The 18169-nt window shown below is 34.0% G+C and overlaps 1 protein-coding gene and 1 long non-coding RNA gene across 2 annotated transcripts in view; both read right to left on the reverse strand.

The window, feature by feature from the left end:
- The window catches only part of BCAS3 (BCAS3 microtubule associated cell migration factor), a 619018-nt gene that overhangs the window by 518340 nt on the left and 82509 nt on the right, over nucleotides 1-18169 (reverse strand). The window contains exon 9 of the mRNA XM_058702849.1: nucleotides 3835-3907. Within this exon, the coding sequence (XP_058558832.1) occupies nucleotides 3835-3907 (73 nt within the window). The remainder of the gene's footprint in view (nucleotides 1-3834; nucleotides 3908-18169) is intronic.
- Nucleotides 1468-3826, reverse strand: LOC131497732 (uncharacterized). Its single transcript, XR_009255112.1, has 2 exons — nucleotides 2720-3826; nucleotides 1468-2456 (listed from the first exon to the last, which is right to left on the reverse strand). It is a non-coding gene; the product is annotated as an uncharacterized LOC131497732 (long non-coding RNA).

Genomic DNA, 18169 nt, shown 5'->3' on the forward strand with positions numbered 1-18169 from the left:
CTTGGGTGGCTCAGTCAGTTGAGCATCCCACTCTTGATTTCAGCTCAGGTCATGATCTCACCGTTCAGGAGATTGAGCCCTGCATGGGGCTCTGCAGTGATAGCACAGAGCCTGCTTGGGATTCTTTCTTTCTCTCTCTCTCTCTCTCTCTCTCTCTCTCTCTCTCTCTGCTCCTCCCCCACTCACACACACTCACTCTTTCTCTCAAAATAAATAAATAAACTTAAAAAAAAATTGGAATGGGTGGGGAGGGAACATGCCCTGTCTTGAAATTACTTTGCATTAGACAAAAGTTGGCACTACACTTCATTAAATAAGAGTATTTCTAGGCCTTGGTAACCACAGTGCAATGTGGTTTGGAGAACATCGATTAAGGAAGCATTTTCCTGATTGATGAAAAATAACTTATTTATGATCATCTACCTCTTCTGGAAGGTTATGCAGTGTATTAATGTAGCACATAATAAAAACAACAAAAAAATTTTATGTATTTCTTAAATTAGCTACTTCTATTTTCCAATCTCCATGTGCTTTGCATGTTCCTGCTATCATGCAAAGAAGATCCCCTCTGCATTTAATAAAACAATGTGTTAAAACAAACAAACAAACAAATCAGGGAAGTCCCTTTACACTGAAAAACTTCCAGCTAAGTAGCTAACAGTATGTGTCACTCTGTTTAAAACAATAAAAGTAAAATCAACAACAAAAGTATACTCCACTTCTACAGAAATATACTGAGACAACATATGCACATAACAAAAACTCTACTAAGAAGTTACTGTTTAAATAAGTGTGTAACTTATTTGCTAATTTTAAAATAATTCTATTATTAACTCTAAAAATAACTGGCCAGAAAATAGGAAGGTTGGATGCATGAACAAGAAGTTAGGGCACCCTAAATGCAAAGGTATGTTCCATCTACAGACCTGGCAAGTGGGCAAAGGCCTGGGTCCACAACTATGACTGAATCTCACTTAGTTTCAGTTTCTTCATGTATAAAATGAGAATAGCACAATCTCCTCCACAGTCTTGTTTTAAGATTAAATGATGTTACATAATGGAAAATATGTAACAGACTAGATACATAGTAGGCATTCAACATTTGCTTTCCATTCCCCAGTGCTATAATAGCATAGTCAACAAGCATATGCCTCATAAAAATTTTGAGTTATAACTTTTTTCTAAACCCCCAGAATCTGGGAAACAGATTTTAAAAGAATTGACCTATAATTAGACTCGTTATTATATTCAACTTTGGAGTTATTAAAAAGTGTCTAATCCGTTCAACATCACCATCTTCTAACCCACTGCACACTTAGAATTAACTCTTAAAGTGTGTACATATTCACAAAGCACTAGCTCAGAGAGAAAATTCTATTCACCAGCAAGCATAATGCAACACTTGCAAGAAACACAAGACAATCCTATGTGGAAATGTCCTTGAGACAATAAACATTCTGACAAAGATGCTACATACAGTTGTTTATTATATTCAGATCAGCAAATAAGTGAAAACAAAATGAGTATTTCCTGCCATCATCTTCCATTAGAAAGAAAGGTATAAAACAAGAGAGAAAAAAGCATGCAGGCAAGAGAAAGCTTATATATAATAACAAGACTCGCTAGAAGTTACAGAAGTTACAGTCCATGAAATGACTTGTGAACTTAATTCAAAAGTATCTTTGCATTTATTCATCAATAACCACTCTTAAAACCACCCAGCAAATGATACACACATATAGAAGTCTCTTGCTAGAATGATTCCTCTTCTGTGAAATAATTTAAGGAGCAGAAATGAGAAGAGGAAAATAAATGTCTACAATAGATATATTTTCTTAAATAGGCAAATTCTATTTTAATCAGGACTACATTCATTGCCCCTGTGGTGATTAATTTTGTGTCAATGTGGCTAGGCCACAATAACCAGATTTGGCCAAATAATATTCTAGATGTTTCTGTCAAGGTAGTTTTACATAAGATTAATATTTAAATCAGTAAAGTTTGATTCTTAAGCAGATTATGCTCTATAATGTGAGTGTGCTTTATCCAGTCAGTTGAAAGTCTTAATATGAAAAAACAAAAAAACAAAAAACTGACCTCCTTGGGGGAAGAAAGAATTCTATCTTTGGAATGAAATTGCAACTCCTCCCTCAGTGTCTAAATTTTGGACTTGCCAGCCTTCACAATCATGAGCCAATTTCTTGAAACCTCAATCTCTCTCCTTCCCTCTTTCTCTCTTTCTCTGTCTCTGTCTCTGTCTCTCTCTCTCACCATACACATACACACACATATATCCCACATGATACTGGTTTTGTTTCTAGGGAGAACCCTAACTAATATGACTCCCATTCCATTAAATTCAACCCTCAATAAATGACCTCATCACCAACTACATATAATCATCCTACTCTTCCTTTTTGTCTTATTTTTTTTTATAAAATGATCCCTCGGGGCGCCTGGGTGGCGCAGTCGGTTAAGCGTCCGACTTCAGCCAGGTCACGATCTCGCGATCCGTGAGTTCGAGCCCCGCGTCAGGCTCTGGGCTGATGGCTCGGAGCCTGGAGCTTGTTTCCAATTCTGTGTCTCCCTCTCTCTCTGCCCCTCCCCCGTTCATGCTCTGTCTCTCTCTGTCCCAAAAATAAATTAAAAACGTTGAAAAAAAATTTAAAAAAAAAAAAAAAAAAAAAAAAAAAAAAAAAAAAATGATCCCTCAATAAACGAATCTTGTAAAAACAAAAACAATCTCCTTAATCATACAGTTAGCAGGGTTGATAAGGAATGGAAAACCTTTCAAGAACTGCAAACCCAACCCAGCAGGTAGGCAAATGCCTTCTACGAATACATCTTTCTGTGGAGTTTCCACAGGTCTACATGCACTTGAACTTAAAGGGCCAAACATCAGGAAAACTGAAATCAACAAAGTTTCCCTCCAGCACAGCAGCTTATCTTCTTCTCTGTGACACCCATTCTTTTTCAGCACCTTTGTCAACACATCAGTGCCCTAATTCTCACGCTGGCTTCAATATAGTATTGAGTTGCTCTAGCCAGATTATCATCTCATTTTTTGCATCTTCTCAACTCCAGGATTCCCATTTGGTTTTCTATAATTTCTAACTCCTTACTGAAATCCTTTATCTGTTGAGTCATTGTTACCATGCTTTCTTTAATTTTAGAAACACAACTCATTTAGTTCTTAGAACATATTATGTGAATATAATATGGTATAACAACTCTAGAAATCTGTCTTCCTCCACCATGTGCAGCTACTAATGTCTCTGCTCTGCTCTGCTTTTCTTTAATTCTTGTTATTTTAAAGCCTAGTTTCCTGGAGTTGCCCCTGTGTCTATGTAGCTTAGCCAATGATTCAACAGAGAATTTACTTAAATACTCAATAAAGGTTGTCGTCCTTTCCAAAAGGATCTATGTGTGGTCAGGGTAGTATATCCAACATCCAGAACAGTTTCAAGTCTCCCCACATTTTAGTTTAGTCTCCACTGTGGAAAGCCATCATAAAAGTTACTATAATAAAAAAACACAGAAACTAAAAAACATTTTCCTTAATGATGCTAATCTTTCATTTCAAAACTGAATTCTGTTCTATTACTTGTTTTCTTTTGTCTCCTACTGTCACCCTGCATATGAGAAAACAGTAGGCAGAGAAATAACAAGGCCTGAGCCACAGGAAACCCTAAATATGTTTTTAATTCCTTTCTCTTCTCTCTTGTAAGAGCATTGTCTTATGGTAACAAAGATTTTAGGATAGCAAAATTCACTCTCTGGAATAACAATATAAACTTTTAATAGTGGTTCAAAGAATTTTTTTAATTTCCTTACCCAGAAGATCCAGTGCTCTTACAAACACCAAGGAGGGGCCTTTTTTCAGCAAAGTTGTCACACTTTTGAGTACCTGATAAGGAACATAAAATAAAATGTAAAATAAAACTTTGAGAAGTATTCTTGTGTATTTTCCATTATCTTCATGCTCTCAAATTATTTACAGCTGAAGAGACAGCAAAACATTCATTATAAATTGACATAATTTATACACTTGACTGAACAAAAATAGAACAGCTATAAGTAAAACATAACTATTTTTAAAGTGGAACCAGCATTTAAAATATCTTTTTTAAAAAACTGGCACCAACTTCAATCTTATACACATTCTCCATGAGATCAGAAACCTCTTCCAACCCCACCAACTAATTACCTAAGACTAGTATAATTTTCATGTCAAAACTAAATAAAGGTAGGTCAGGCCAGAAAAATTATAAAATTATAGGCCATTATCAATATACATAAATGCAAAATTCCTTTTTAAAAATGTAAACTGAGTAGCAATATATGAGAAAAAACAAAGTCTCATAACAAAGTTGGATTTACTCAAGTTATAATTTCACATTACAAAACCTACTAATGTAATTGCTTATATTAGCAATGTAGCAGATGCAGAAAAAACATTCTATTCTGCACTATTCTATATACGATCCTGTATTCATCTAGTCATGATGAGAACAAAAGAAAACAAAAAAACTTGTTTTCTTGTCCCAATAATGATTATTTACAAAATATTCTACAACAAAATCATAGGTAATGCTTTCAGAGTACTGCCATGAAAATCAGTAATAACACAAGGATATCCAATTAAATGTTCTATTCAACCCTATTCTGGAAGTCCTAGACAGGATAATAACAATAAATGAACTCAATAATATTGCTGGATATAAAATCAATGTAATAGCAGCAACAAGCAGAAGAATAAAGTCAGGAGTCAGAGCCACAAAAAAAAAAAAAAAAAAAAAAGATGCTCAACCTCACACATGAGAGAAATTCCACTTAAAACTATATTGAAATTTGCTAATTTTCAGAAGTGATAATGGTACTATGGTTATAATTTTAAGATTCCTTATCTTTTGGAAATAAATAATAAAATATTAACCAATAAGCTGGCATGATATCTGGGAGAGGATAGTTCACAATTTTCTGGATAAAGGGGAATAGATGTTAATGAAATAAGATTAGCCATAAAATGATGGGTAATAGATTATTAGAGATTGATATACTATTTTTACTACTTCTGAATAAATTACAAATTTTCCATTAAAAATGTTTAAATTATACTTATAAACACTGACTTTTACATAAGACCTTCTCAAAAAAATCCAAAAGTTCTGTAAAATTTTCTGGTTATATCAATCAGTTATAAATGCAAATAGCCTCCAATACAGAAATATCACTGCTAAGATTTCATCCTACATATATACTCAGCCATGAGGAAAGTAACTTGTATACAAAATTATTCACTATAGCATTGTTTGTAACAGCAGAGGACTAGTAAGTTCTAAATATATAACGAAGTATTTCCTATAGCTGTAAAAGAATAAATGTATGCTCTATGAAAATATGGAATGAAATCTAAAATATATATATATATAATAACAGAAAAATACAAAATATTGTCCCATTTTTTGTATAACATGGAGAAAAAAGACTTATTTGCATATAAATATATCCACACACTCTAAGATACATACAAAATCTTATCTAATGGCCACCAATGGGAGGGAGAAGGGAAAAAGCAAAAGATAGAGAACAAAAATGGGAAAAAAAGTTTTTCATAGTCTATATACTTTATACTTTTTAATTTTAAAACCATATGAACATGTTAATTTCCCCCCAAATTTTGCTTTGTTTTGAAATAAGGAGACAAATGCCAGAAGACACCAGTATGTGTTTATTTCACTTTCTGAGATAAGCTGGTAGACTGAAGATATGCATTTCATTTTGTCCGTTCTGAAAATTCCAGTGAAAGCATATTAAATCAAACAGGGTTAAAAACTATATAATAACACCAACAAATACTGGAACTAGATAAGTGATAACTAACTTAGCAGTCCTAAGTGAAAGTTCAAGCTACTCTTGGGAGAAAAAACAGAATCTGAGACTCAAATTACTTGACACCTGATTATACCAGGTATACCTGAGATTTATCCTTATACAGTTAGGAGATTGTAAAGGAGTTTGTAAGCTTTCTCTGGAGAATTTAACAAGTCAGTCCATGAATAAAAGACCAAAAGACACTGTCAGTCAGAAGACCCCAACAAAGAGCACAACTAAAGCACCAAACAATAAATTAAAAATTGACAAACACATCACAGAACTTTCAATCAGGTTTTTAGTTTGTCACTTATAAATATGTGCAGACAAGGAAAAGGAAAACAATCATCTTCAAAGTGGCTAACTCTATACAGGAAGAAAAACATCTATCTATCTATCTATCTATCATTTCTAAGATATAAGAGAAGCTATTTTAGGCATGGAACAATACAAGAATGCAATGAAAATGGACTCTTGGAGAATAAAAGAGAACTCCTGGAAATTAAAAAACAAGATAGATTATTTAATAAACTCAACACAAGGGTCAAAGGTAAAACTGAGAAAATGTCTCAGAGAGCAAAAACACAAAACTAGAGGAAAATGGCATTAGACACACACACATGAAATGTTAAAGGAGCAATCTCAAAAGTCTAATATATAAATAGGAGAAAAGGGAAAAAACAGAGAAAACAGAGAGGAAGAAATCATCTATGAAATGTTTCCAAAAAATTTTCACTGAACAAAAGTATATGAGTTTATAAGCCCTTTGAGAGTCTAGAACAATTGATTGAACAGATCAACCCCAATGTGTATCGTTTCAGGATAATGGCAACAAGAAGTTTCTACAAGTCTCCATGGAGAAAATACAGGTTGTTTACAGAAGCAAGAATTCCAGTGGCTACTCTAGGTATTATATAACATCAAAAAAACCCCAGCTAACATCATATAAACTGAATGCTTTCCCCCTAAAATCAGAAACAAGGCAAGAATATCCATTCTCACCACTGCTATTTAACATACTACTGGAAGTTCTAGCCAAGACAATAAGAAGGAAAGAAAAAAGGTATACAGATAAGAAAGGAAGAAATAAAATCCTTATGTGCTGATAATATGACTGACACATAGAATCAACATCAAACATAACAAAATAAAAAAGAAGCAAATTAGTGAGTTAGTTCAGCAAAGTTATAGGAGATACGATCAACATACAAAAATCAACTATTTCTTAGAACTACCCTACAACCCAGCAATTGCACTACTAGATATTTATCCAAGGGATACAGGTGTGCTGTTTCGAAGGGGCACATGCACCCCAATGTTTATAGCAGCACTATCAACAATAGCTAAAGTATGGAAACAGCCCAAATGTCCATTAACAGAAGAACAGATAAAAAAGATGTGGTATATATATATATATACACACACACACACACACACACACACACACACACACACACACATATATATATATACACACATACATACATACATACACAATGGAGCATTACTGAGCAATCAAAAGAATAAAATCTTGGCCATTTGCAACCACGTGGATGGAACTAGAGGGTATTATGATAAGCAAAATTAGAGAAAGACAAATATCATATGACTTCACTCATATGAGGAATTTAAGAGACAAAACATAAGGGAAGGGGAGCAAAAAGAATATAAAAACAGGGAGGGGGACAAAACATAAAAGACTCTTAAATACAGAGAACAAACTGATGGTTGCTGGAGGGGCTACCGGTGGGGGATGGACGAAACGGGTAAGGAACATTAAGAAAGAAACTTGGAATGAGCACTGGGATGTTATACATAAGAGATGAATCACTGGAATCTACTCCTGAAAACATTATTGCACTATATGCTAACTAACTTGGATGTAAATTAAAAATAAATAATTAAAATTAAAATTAAAAAAATAAAACAGGATATCCTATAGTGGATGTACCTGGAGCATATTATGCTGAATGAAATAAGCCTGACAAAGAAAAACAAATATTGCATGATCCCATTTAAATGTGGGATCTGCAAAGAATGAAACTAGACCTCTTTCTTACACCATTCACAAAAATAAACTCAAAATGGATAAAGGACCTGAATGTGAGACAGGAAACCATCAAAACCCTAGAGGAGAAAGCAGGAAAAAAACCTCTGACCTCAGCCGCAGCAATTTCTTACTTGACACATCTCCAAAGGCAAGAGGAATTAAAAGCAAAAATGAACTATTGGGAACTCATGAAGATAAAAAGCTTCTGCACTGCAAAGGAAACAACAAAACTAAAAGGCAACTGATGGAATGGGAAAAGATATTTGCAAATGACATATTGGACAAAGGGCTAATATCCAAAATCTATAAAGAACTCACCAAACTCCACACCCAAAAAACAAATAATCCAGTGAAGAAATGGGCAGAAATCATGAATAGACACTTTTCTAAAGAAGACATCCAGATGGCCAACAGGCACATGAAAAGATGCTCAACATCGCTCCTCATCAGGGAAATACAAATCAAAACCACACTAAGATACCACTTCATGCCAGTCAGAGTGGCTAAAATGAACAAATCAGGAGACTTTAGATATGGAGAGGATGTGGAGAAATGGGAACCCTCTTGCACTGTTGGTGAGAATGCAAACTGGTGCAGCCACTCTGGAAAACAGTGTGGAGGTTCTTCAAAAAATTAAAAATAGATCTACCCTATGACCCAGCAATAGCACTGCTAGGAATTTACCCAAGGGATACAGGAGTGCTGATGCATAGGAGCACTTGTACCCCAATGTTTATAGCAGCGCTTTCAACAATAGCCCAATTATGGAAAGAGCCTAAATGTCCATCAACTGACGAATAGACACAGAAGATGTGGTTTATATATACAATGGAATACTACCTGCAATGAGAAAGAATGAAATCTGGCCATTTGCAGCCTTGTGGATAGAACTGGACAGTGTTATGCTAAGTGAAATAAGTCAGGCAGAGAAAGACAGAAACCATATGTTTTCACTCTTATGTGGATGCTGAGAAACTTAACAGAAGACCAGGGGGGGAAGGGAAGGGTGGGGAAAAAAGTTACAGAGAGGGAAGGAGGCAAACCATAAGAGACTCTTAAGGGGCGCCTGGGTGGCGCAGTCGGTTAAGCGTCCGACTTCAGCCAGGTCACGATCTCGCGGTCCGTGAGTTCGAGCCCCGCGTCAGGCTCTGGGCTGATGGCTCGGAGCCTGGAGCCTGTTTCCGATTCTGTGTCTCCCTCTCTCTCTGCCCCTCCCCCGTTCATGCTCTGTCTCTCTCTGTCCCAAAAATAAATAAAAAAAAAAAAAAAAAAAAAAAGAGACTCTTAAATACTGAGAACAAACTGAAGGTTGATGGGGGTTGGGGGAGAGGGGAAAGTGGTGAGGGGTATTGAGGAGGGCACCTGTTGAGATGAGCACTGGGTGTTGTATGGAAATCAATCTGACAATAAATTATATATATAACACTGAATATAAGTTATATATTATATATTATCATATACTGAATATTATAAATTATATATATTATTATACACTGAATATTATAAATTATATGTATTATATATATATTGTATATATATATAACACTGAAAAAAATAAATGTGGAATCTGCAAAAATTGAACTTATAAAAGCAGAGAGTAGAATGGTGGTTGACGAGGACTGGGGAGTGGGGGAAATGACAAGATGTTAGCCAAAAGGTGCAGAGTTTCAGTCATGCAGGATGAAAGTACTCTGGAGACGTACAGCATGGTGACTGTAGCTAATAATATTATATTGTATACTTGAATTTTGCTAACAGAGTAGATTTTATTTTCACCACACCAAAACAACACAAAAAAACAAAAAACGGTAACTATGTAAAATGATAGCTATATTAATTAGTTTGAGTGTGGTAATCATTTCAGGATATATACATACACGAAACATCAAACTGTAATCCTAAATATATGTAATTTGTAATATAATTTGGCAATTATACCTCAATGTAATGTATACCTCATTACAATGTAATGTATACCTCAATTATACCAATATGTAATGTAATTTGTCAATAATACCTTAATAAAGCTGGGGGGAAAAATCAGCTATTTCCATCTACTAGCAATGAATGTATGAAAAATGAGATTAAAGGTACAATAACAATTTGTACACCTGCAACTAATATTACACTAACTGGAATTTAATAAAAACTTCTTTAGAAAGTAAAATTACATTTATAATTGCTCTAAAATTAAATACTCAGGTATAAATCTAACAAAACGTGTAGAACTTATATACCGAAAACTACAAAATGCTGACAAAAGAAACGAATGATGATCCAAATAAATGGAGATATATAATTGATACAAGATACACAGATTAAGGGAACAGAAAAGCACCCATAAATATGGCCAACTGATTTTTATAAGGGGGAACAGCAATTAAATGGAGGAAGAGTAGTTGTCTTTTCAACAAATAGTCCTGGAGCAACTGGATATCCATAAGAAAAAAATAAAACCTAACCTAAACCATACACCTTATCCAAAATTAACTCAAAAGTGATCATAGATTTATATGTAAAACTATGTAGCTTTTAGAAGAAAATTTAGAAGAAAACCTGCAGGACCTAGAAGAGTCTCAGACATACACAACATAAAAAGTATGATTCACAAGACCAAAAAAAAAATCAATAAATTGGATTTAATTAAAATTAAAAACAAGCAAAAAACTTTTAATAATAAAAAAAAGCTACACTTTGGGGGAAAAAAATACTTACAAAACACATGTAAACTCAACACTAAAAAAAACCATACAATCCTATTAGAAAATGGGCCAAAGACATAAAGAGATATTCCACTGAGGGGCACCTGGGTGGCTCAGTCAGTTAAGCATCCAACTTTGGCTCAGGTCATGATCTCACAGCTTGTGAGTTTGAGCCCTGTGTCAGGCTCTGTGCTGACAGCTCAAAGCCTGGAGCCTGCTTCAGATTCATTCTCTCTCTCTCTCTCTCTCTCTGCCCCTCTCCCACTCACACTCTATCTCTCTCTGTCTCTCAAAAATAAACATTAAAAAAACTTTTAAATTAAAAAAAATGAGATATTCCACTGAAAAGATATGGGTAGCAAATAATACAGATGAAAAGACTGTCAACATTACCAGCCATCAAGAAAATGGAAATTAAGACCACAATGAAATACAATTGTACAGCTATTAGAATAACTAGAAGAGAAAATTATTACAGTGACAAATGTTGGCAAAGATGTAGAGAAACTAGATCTTTCATACATTCCTAGTGGAAATGTAAAATAGTACAGTCCCTCTGGAAAAGAGTTTGATGTTTTCTTTAACAACAACAAAAACAACAATACATATACTTACCATACATCCCAGCAATCACAGTACTGGGCATTCATCCCAGAGAAATAAAAACGTATTTCCAAACAAACTTGTACACAAATGTTTATAGTAGTTTTATTTGCAGTAGCCAAAAAGTGAAATCATCCCAGATGTCATTCAACAGATGAATGATATCTCTATACCATGTAATATTAATCATTACAAAAATGAAACTGTTCATACACTGAACAACTTGAATATAACTCAGGAACATTGTGCTAAGTGAAAAAGCCAATCTCAAAACTTCACATACTGTGTTATTCCAGGTATGTAACAATCTTGAAATGACAAAATTATTATAGAAATGGAGAGCAGACTGATGGTTCTCAAAAGTTAGGGATGGTGGAAGAAGACACCATGAAGGAAATCGTTGTAGTGATGGTCTAGATTTGTATCTTTTTTGTGGTGGTGGTTAAAGCAATCTACACTTGTGATCAAACATCATGGAACTATGTGCACACATTCCAGCACTGTCGATTTCTTGGTTCACATATTATTCTATACTTATATATGATGTAACCAGTGGGAAAAATTAGGTGAAAGGTACACAGCACCCTTCTCTAGTATTTTTGCAACTTCCTATAAATACATAATATTTCAGAAAACTCCTTGCTAGGATTGCTTTATAAATGTTTTTCTACAATATTAAATAATTTGGATTTAACTCTTTAAAAAGGTACATATGTCTTGCAGAAGAATGAAACTGGACCACTTTCTTACACCATACAAAGAAATAAATTCAAAATGGATGAAAGACCTAAATGTAAGACAGGAAACCATCAAAATCCTAAAGGAGAAAACAGGCAGCAACCTCTCAGCCACAGCAAATTTTTACTAAACATGTCTCCAGAGGCAAAGGAAATGAAAGCAAAAATGAAATACTGGGACCTAATCAAGATGAAAAGTTCTTCACAGCGAAGGAAACAAGCAACAAAACTGAAAGGCAACCGACAGAATGGGAGAAGATACCTGCAAATGACATACTAGATAAAGGGTTAGTATCCAAAGTCTATTAAGAACTTCTCAAACTCAACACCCAAAACAAATTATCCAGAGAGGAAATGGGCAGAAGACATGAACAGACACTTTTCCAAAGAAGACATCCACATGGCTAAAAGATACATGAAAAGATGCTTAACATCACTCACCATCAGGCAAATACAGATCAAAACCACAATGAGATACTACCTCACACTTGTCAGAATGGCTAAAATTAACAACTTGGGAAGCAACAGATGTTGGTGAGGATGCAAAAAAATTTTGTGCTGTTGGTGGCAATGCAAACTGGTGCAGCCAACTCTGGAAAACAGTATGGAGGTTCCTCAAAAATTTTTAAATAGAACTACCCTACAACTCACCAATAGCACTACTAGGTATTTATCCAAAGGATACAAAAATACTGATTTGAAGGGGCACATGCACCCTGTTTATAGCAGCATTATCAATAACAAATTATGAAAACAGCCCAAATGTCCATCAACTGATGAATGGATAAAGATGTGGCATGTGTGTGTGAATATATACATACATATATGTGTGTATGTATATATGTGTGTGTATATATATATATATATAAGAATATATATACATATATGTATGTATAGACAATATGCATTGTACATATGTATTACGTATGTATATTTATACACATATGATATATATACACACATATACATATACACACACACACATATATGCACAAACACAATGCAATGTTACTCGAAGATCAAAAAGAATGAAATCTTCCCATCTGCAACAATGCGGATAGAACTAGAGTATATCATGCTAAGCAAAATAAGTCAGAGAAAGAGAAACATCTATTATTTCACTCATATGTGGAATTTAAGGAACAAAACAGATGAACATAGGGGAAGGGAAGGAAAAATAAAGTAAAATAAAAATAGAGGGAGGTAAACCATAAGAGACTTAAATATAGAGAAAACTATATTTAAATTGAACATTGCTGGAGGGAGGTGAGTGGGTAACAGGCTAAATGGGTGATGGGCATTAAGGAAGGCAGTCGTTGGGGTGAGTACTGGGTGTTATATGTAAGTGAGGAATCACTAAATTCTACTCCTGAAACCAATATTACATTATATGTTAACTAACTTTATAAATGATTAATTTACTAAGGATTATGTGCTGTTATCCCTGCTAAACAAATAAATCAAATTTCACAATTAACAATGTAACTTGAGTGAAGCACAAGTTAACAATTAACTGGTCCAAAGCCCACAATATTTATGTTCCAAATTAATTACAGCTTGACTTCATCTATGCAAACCTAATTCTTCACTCCTACATATTTCACCTTCACTTTTAACAATAACTATTTTACTTCTGCTTCCTGGTCTCTGTAAGGTCTTTACAGTTTGTACCTGTGTTATACATAACAACTTGATATTCTGATGAATGAAACATCATGTCTTTAAAATGCAAATAATACTGGCAAGAATAGTTTGATTGTTTTGCATTTCTCAAACCTAACCAGGAAGAACTCCCATTGGTTTCAGCTGACCTAACAGGTTACATAAGTACTCCGGACTTTGCACTAGAAGGTCAGCCACCTGACACTTACTGAAGACTTATACTCTTCACGGATATTCAGAGAAGATAGCCAAGCAAAAATTTTAAACCCTCTCCCTCAACACAATTTTAAAAACCTTAACTTGCAAAAAGCATAACCTCCAATGCAACTACTACCAAAACCATGCAAGTAGAAAAGACCAACGTCAACAATAAGCAAACAAATAATAACAGAACCTCCAAATCTATTTGAGGCATGCTTTTCAATTTAAAAAAACAAACAAAACTTTAATTTTGGAGTTAGAAAACTAAAGTAACAAAACCTTAACTCTGCTTCAAATAAGGTCATTGTAGATGGTTTGAAGAAATACAGTTTGTAAAGTGTTAGTATAAAAATCTACAATCTCATGAACACTATAGCTATTAACCTGATTTTTCATGCAGTATAAATAGGAGCATGTACTCTCCATGATGCCTAATGGAGTCATCACCCTCCCATAATGTAATCCTCCAAATTGTAGAGGATTAACTTTTTATATATAAAATTGTGTTTATTTGCATGTACAATAGAGAGAATGACGTTACACACACCTGTTCTACAGCATTTAACAGAATGTAGCATGATGATTGAAATGAAAAGCGGCTAGCCAAATCCATCAAATATAAAAACTATTGCAATCCTGTTGTAAAGTCCTTTTGTTAAACTCCTTTTATTCTAAATCCTTTTAATTCTGTCCTATAACACTAAAACATTTATAAAAAGCTTAAAATCCTAATAAATCGCACAATTAAAGTAATGAAAATGGGCTTGCCCACCAAGTCACAACTCCCCTCTCCCTCAACAAAATTCAAGACAGTTTGCATGTCAGAAAATGTTAAATAATATCCCCCACCATACATACCATTATAAACTCATTTAAACCAAAGAGTTTAAGCTCATAAATAAGCCTTGAAGATTTCAAGAAATCAAACAGAAACCACTTTTGCAAGGATCCGAAAACAGATCCAGAGGCAAATACAAATCCAAGTGATAATGAAATATTCCAACTCTACTATGACGCCTTGAACATAAAGATCTTACACAAAAGTATGCTAATACTAATAAAATTTAAATGAGAATGTATTTTACAGAAAGATCCCATTGAACAATTTAATTCATCTTATCAGTTAATTAAACCATTTCCAAGCCTCCTCCATTTTTTCTTATTTTACTGAAATAATTTTCTTTTAGAAAAGATTTAATCCAACCAGTTTGTCCATGTCCAGTTTTCCTTATAGATTCTCTCAATGTGAGCTTCAAGTTGCAGTCCTTATTCTGCAGATCTAAATTTTAGCTAGAAATATGATTCTATTGTCATTTATAGTCAAATTTTATTGTGTGTAATTTTAGATTCTTTCAGGATCTTTTCCCACTAAAAAATTATATTTTCTTACAAAATTTTCTACTTTATGCTTCAAAATAATCTCCAGTATAATCTGGGTAATCCTCATATTTGTATCTTACCTAAAAGAGAAAAATGCAAGGAATTTTTTAAGACAGAGAAGACAGAGATGAAGTTGGAGATGAGCAGGGAGATAGATACAGGAAACTAGATACAGAGGTTGCAGGTTCCATCAACCAACCACAAGGAGGATAAACAGGACAGAAATCTTATTACCTTGAACAATTTTATCTAAATATGACCACCAAAGACATATTTGTCATTTGCCTCAAACATCCAAAATATGTGTAATACATTTAGCTTCCACGGTTTCAAAAAGTTTAATATATTAAAGACATTTTTTTATTACAGCTAGCTTTATTACCTTCCTCCATAAGTTAAAGTGTTCAATATGTGAAGTATCCCTTAATAATGGCATCACATGCTTCACTTTAATAATCTGGCCTTTGCGGCTCTTTCACAGATGAGACTCCTCAGACCCTAACAAACACAAAGTACAAACCATCCATCTGACAGCTGAGTAAAATGATATTAAGAGAGGTTAAATAACTCGACCAAGTTGTTGTGCTATTAAATGCCACATGTGAACCTGAAAGACAGTCCAGAATTCCTTCCTTTGCTACCATTGGTCACTGAAAAAAGCTACTGCCAGAAAATTAGGATCAACTTCCCTGCTGAAAAATAAACAAAATTATTGGCAAAGGCTAATGTATTTAATCCCTTAGTGCTTTAATTCTTTCATCTGTAAAGTGAGGATAAATACCAATACCTCACATAGGATTGCTGTGAGGATTTAGAAAGATAATAAATGCAATGGACTAAGCAAGGTGCTGTAACATGTAACAACTCAATAATCTTGATGTAGTTATGATTGTTGCTGGCAACTCTAGTGTGGTGAATCCATTCATCTGCTTTTCTGGCAAAAAACAAAACAAAACAAAACAAATAAAATACTGTTCGCATCCTTGAGTTTCTATTTGCTCTCCTACCATGGGGCCAGTATCTCTTTGACCTAACCCCCTCTGTGTCTTGTACACTCATAATGGAATACGCCAAGCACACTTCTGCCTCAGGAATGCTGCACTTTTCTGCTCTCTGCTTAGAAATACTAAGTTATGCCCTAGTTATATGCATAGGTCACTTGCATGCTTTTTTTTTTAGGTCATGCTAAATATTTTCCAATCAGAAAGATCATCGCTAATCATGTTCAGGCTCCTTACTCTGATTTTTCTTCAAAACACTTAACAGATTACATTATAATATATATCTATTTCTCTTTGGTAAATTATACCTGCATTAAAAATATGAAGCAAATAAGAAATTTGTTCAGTAGCAAAGGAAATAAACTGTGTGCATAACATTGATAATGGTTAATTAGAATGGTTAAGACTAGTGAGCTTTTCCTTTTTCTTATCTAAAATGTGACCAAAATATTTATAATTATTCAGGGAAAAAGGTATAGAGGAGTTTATTATCCCACTCTTTCTACCTTTCTGGGGCTTTGATGTTTTTCAAAATAAGAAGTTGGAATATATATGCATTAGAATACGAAGTAATCTACTTCATTCAAAATGTTAATTACATCCACTTTAGAAGTGATGGCCAATGCTACAACATAAAGGTTTTTAACAAGTTTTACCTCAAACTTTTAGAAAAAGATTTGCCTAAAACGCAAAATAACCTCAGAAAGGATAAGTAATCTTTCATTTGAATTGCTGAACTACAAACGTGAACATGATCATGCACAGTCCCATATCAAAGTCAAATAATATTTACAATTGTTCATGAGTCTTAATCATGAATATAATAAATTTCTTACATATTCACATTGTATACATGTATATTTCACATTTCAAATAAAACATGTATATTAAATACAGATTTTTTTTAGATGTGTTTTACAAAATGGGATCACAGTATACATATCATCTGAATCTTAGTTTCCTCACTCAATGCATCATGTACATCCCTCCAGGTCAACATCTAATGCACTTTTTCATAGCTTCCTAATATTCCATGGTGCACCCACAACATAATTTGACTATTCCTCTTAATGTGTGCATCCAGGCTGTCTGCTATAAACATTCTTGTAAATATATAGTATATCAGCATAGACTGATACTTCTGTTCCTATGAAGTAGACTTTCGAACATGAAACTGCTAAGTCAAAAGACATGTGTGGGATTGCTAGATGTATTTAATTTAATAAACACTGTTTGCTTATTTTCCAAAAAAGCTTTTAAAATTCACATTCCTCCTGGGGCACCTGGGTGGATAAGTTGGTTAAGCATCTGACTTTGGCTCAGGTCATGATCTCATGGTTAGTGAGCTCAAGCCACATGTCCAGCTTTGCACTGACAGCTCGGGGCCTGGAGCCTGCTTCGGATTCTGTGTCTCCCTCTCTCTCTGCCCCTCCCCCACTTGTGCGCGCGCACGCGCTCTCTCTCTCTCTCTCTCTCTCTCTCAAAAATAAATACACTTGTAAAAAAAGCATTAAAAAGCAAAATTAGTCTCAAACCATACATGTGACATTACATCACAGTTTATATTAATACAGAAACTCTGTATATACCAGAAAAGAATGTACATTTAGTTTAGAACAAATACACTCAGGTAAGAAAGGTAAAGAGGAAGTTCATGATGAAAATACTATTATATGGCTAGTATGAGAATAAAGGAAGCAAAACCACATTACCAAAAATCTAAAGATGCTTAGGAATTATCTATTTACAAATGTAAAAATTTACAAATGTGTAAATATAAATATGCATGCACTTAAAGACTTGATTTTAATTAGCTTAACATGTTAAGATTTAATGCAAAATATCCAAAGGCCAATGAACATGTTTTCTAGTCCTAAATTTTGATTTGAACATAATATAGTAAATAGAGCATAGAATTTGAAGTCAGACACAGGTGGACACACAGTAACACACAAAACT

Source organism: Neofelis nebulosa, chromosome 16 (assembly GCF_028018385.1).
Source record: "Neofelis nebulosa isolate mNeoNeb1 chromosome 16, mNeoNeb1.pri, whole genome shotgun sequence".
Taxonomy (NCBI): domain Eukaryota; kingdom Metazoa; phylum Chordata; class Mammalia; order Carnivora; family Felidae; genus Neofelis; species Neofelis nebulosa.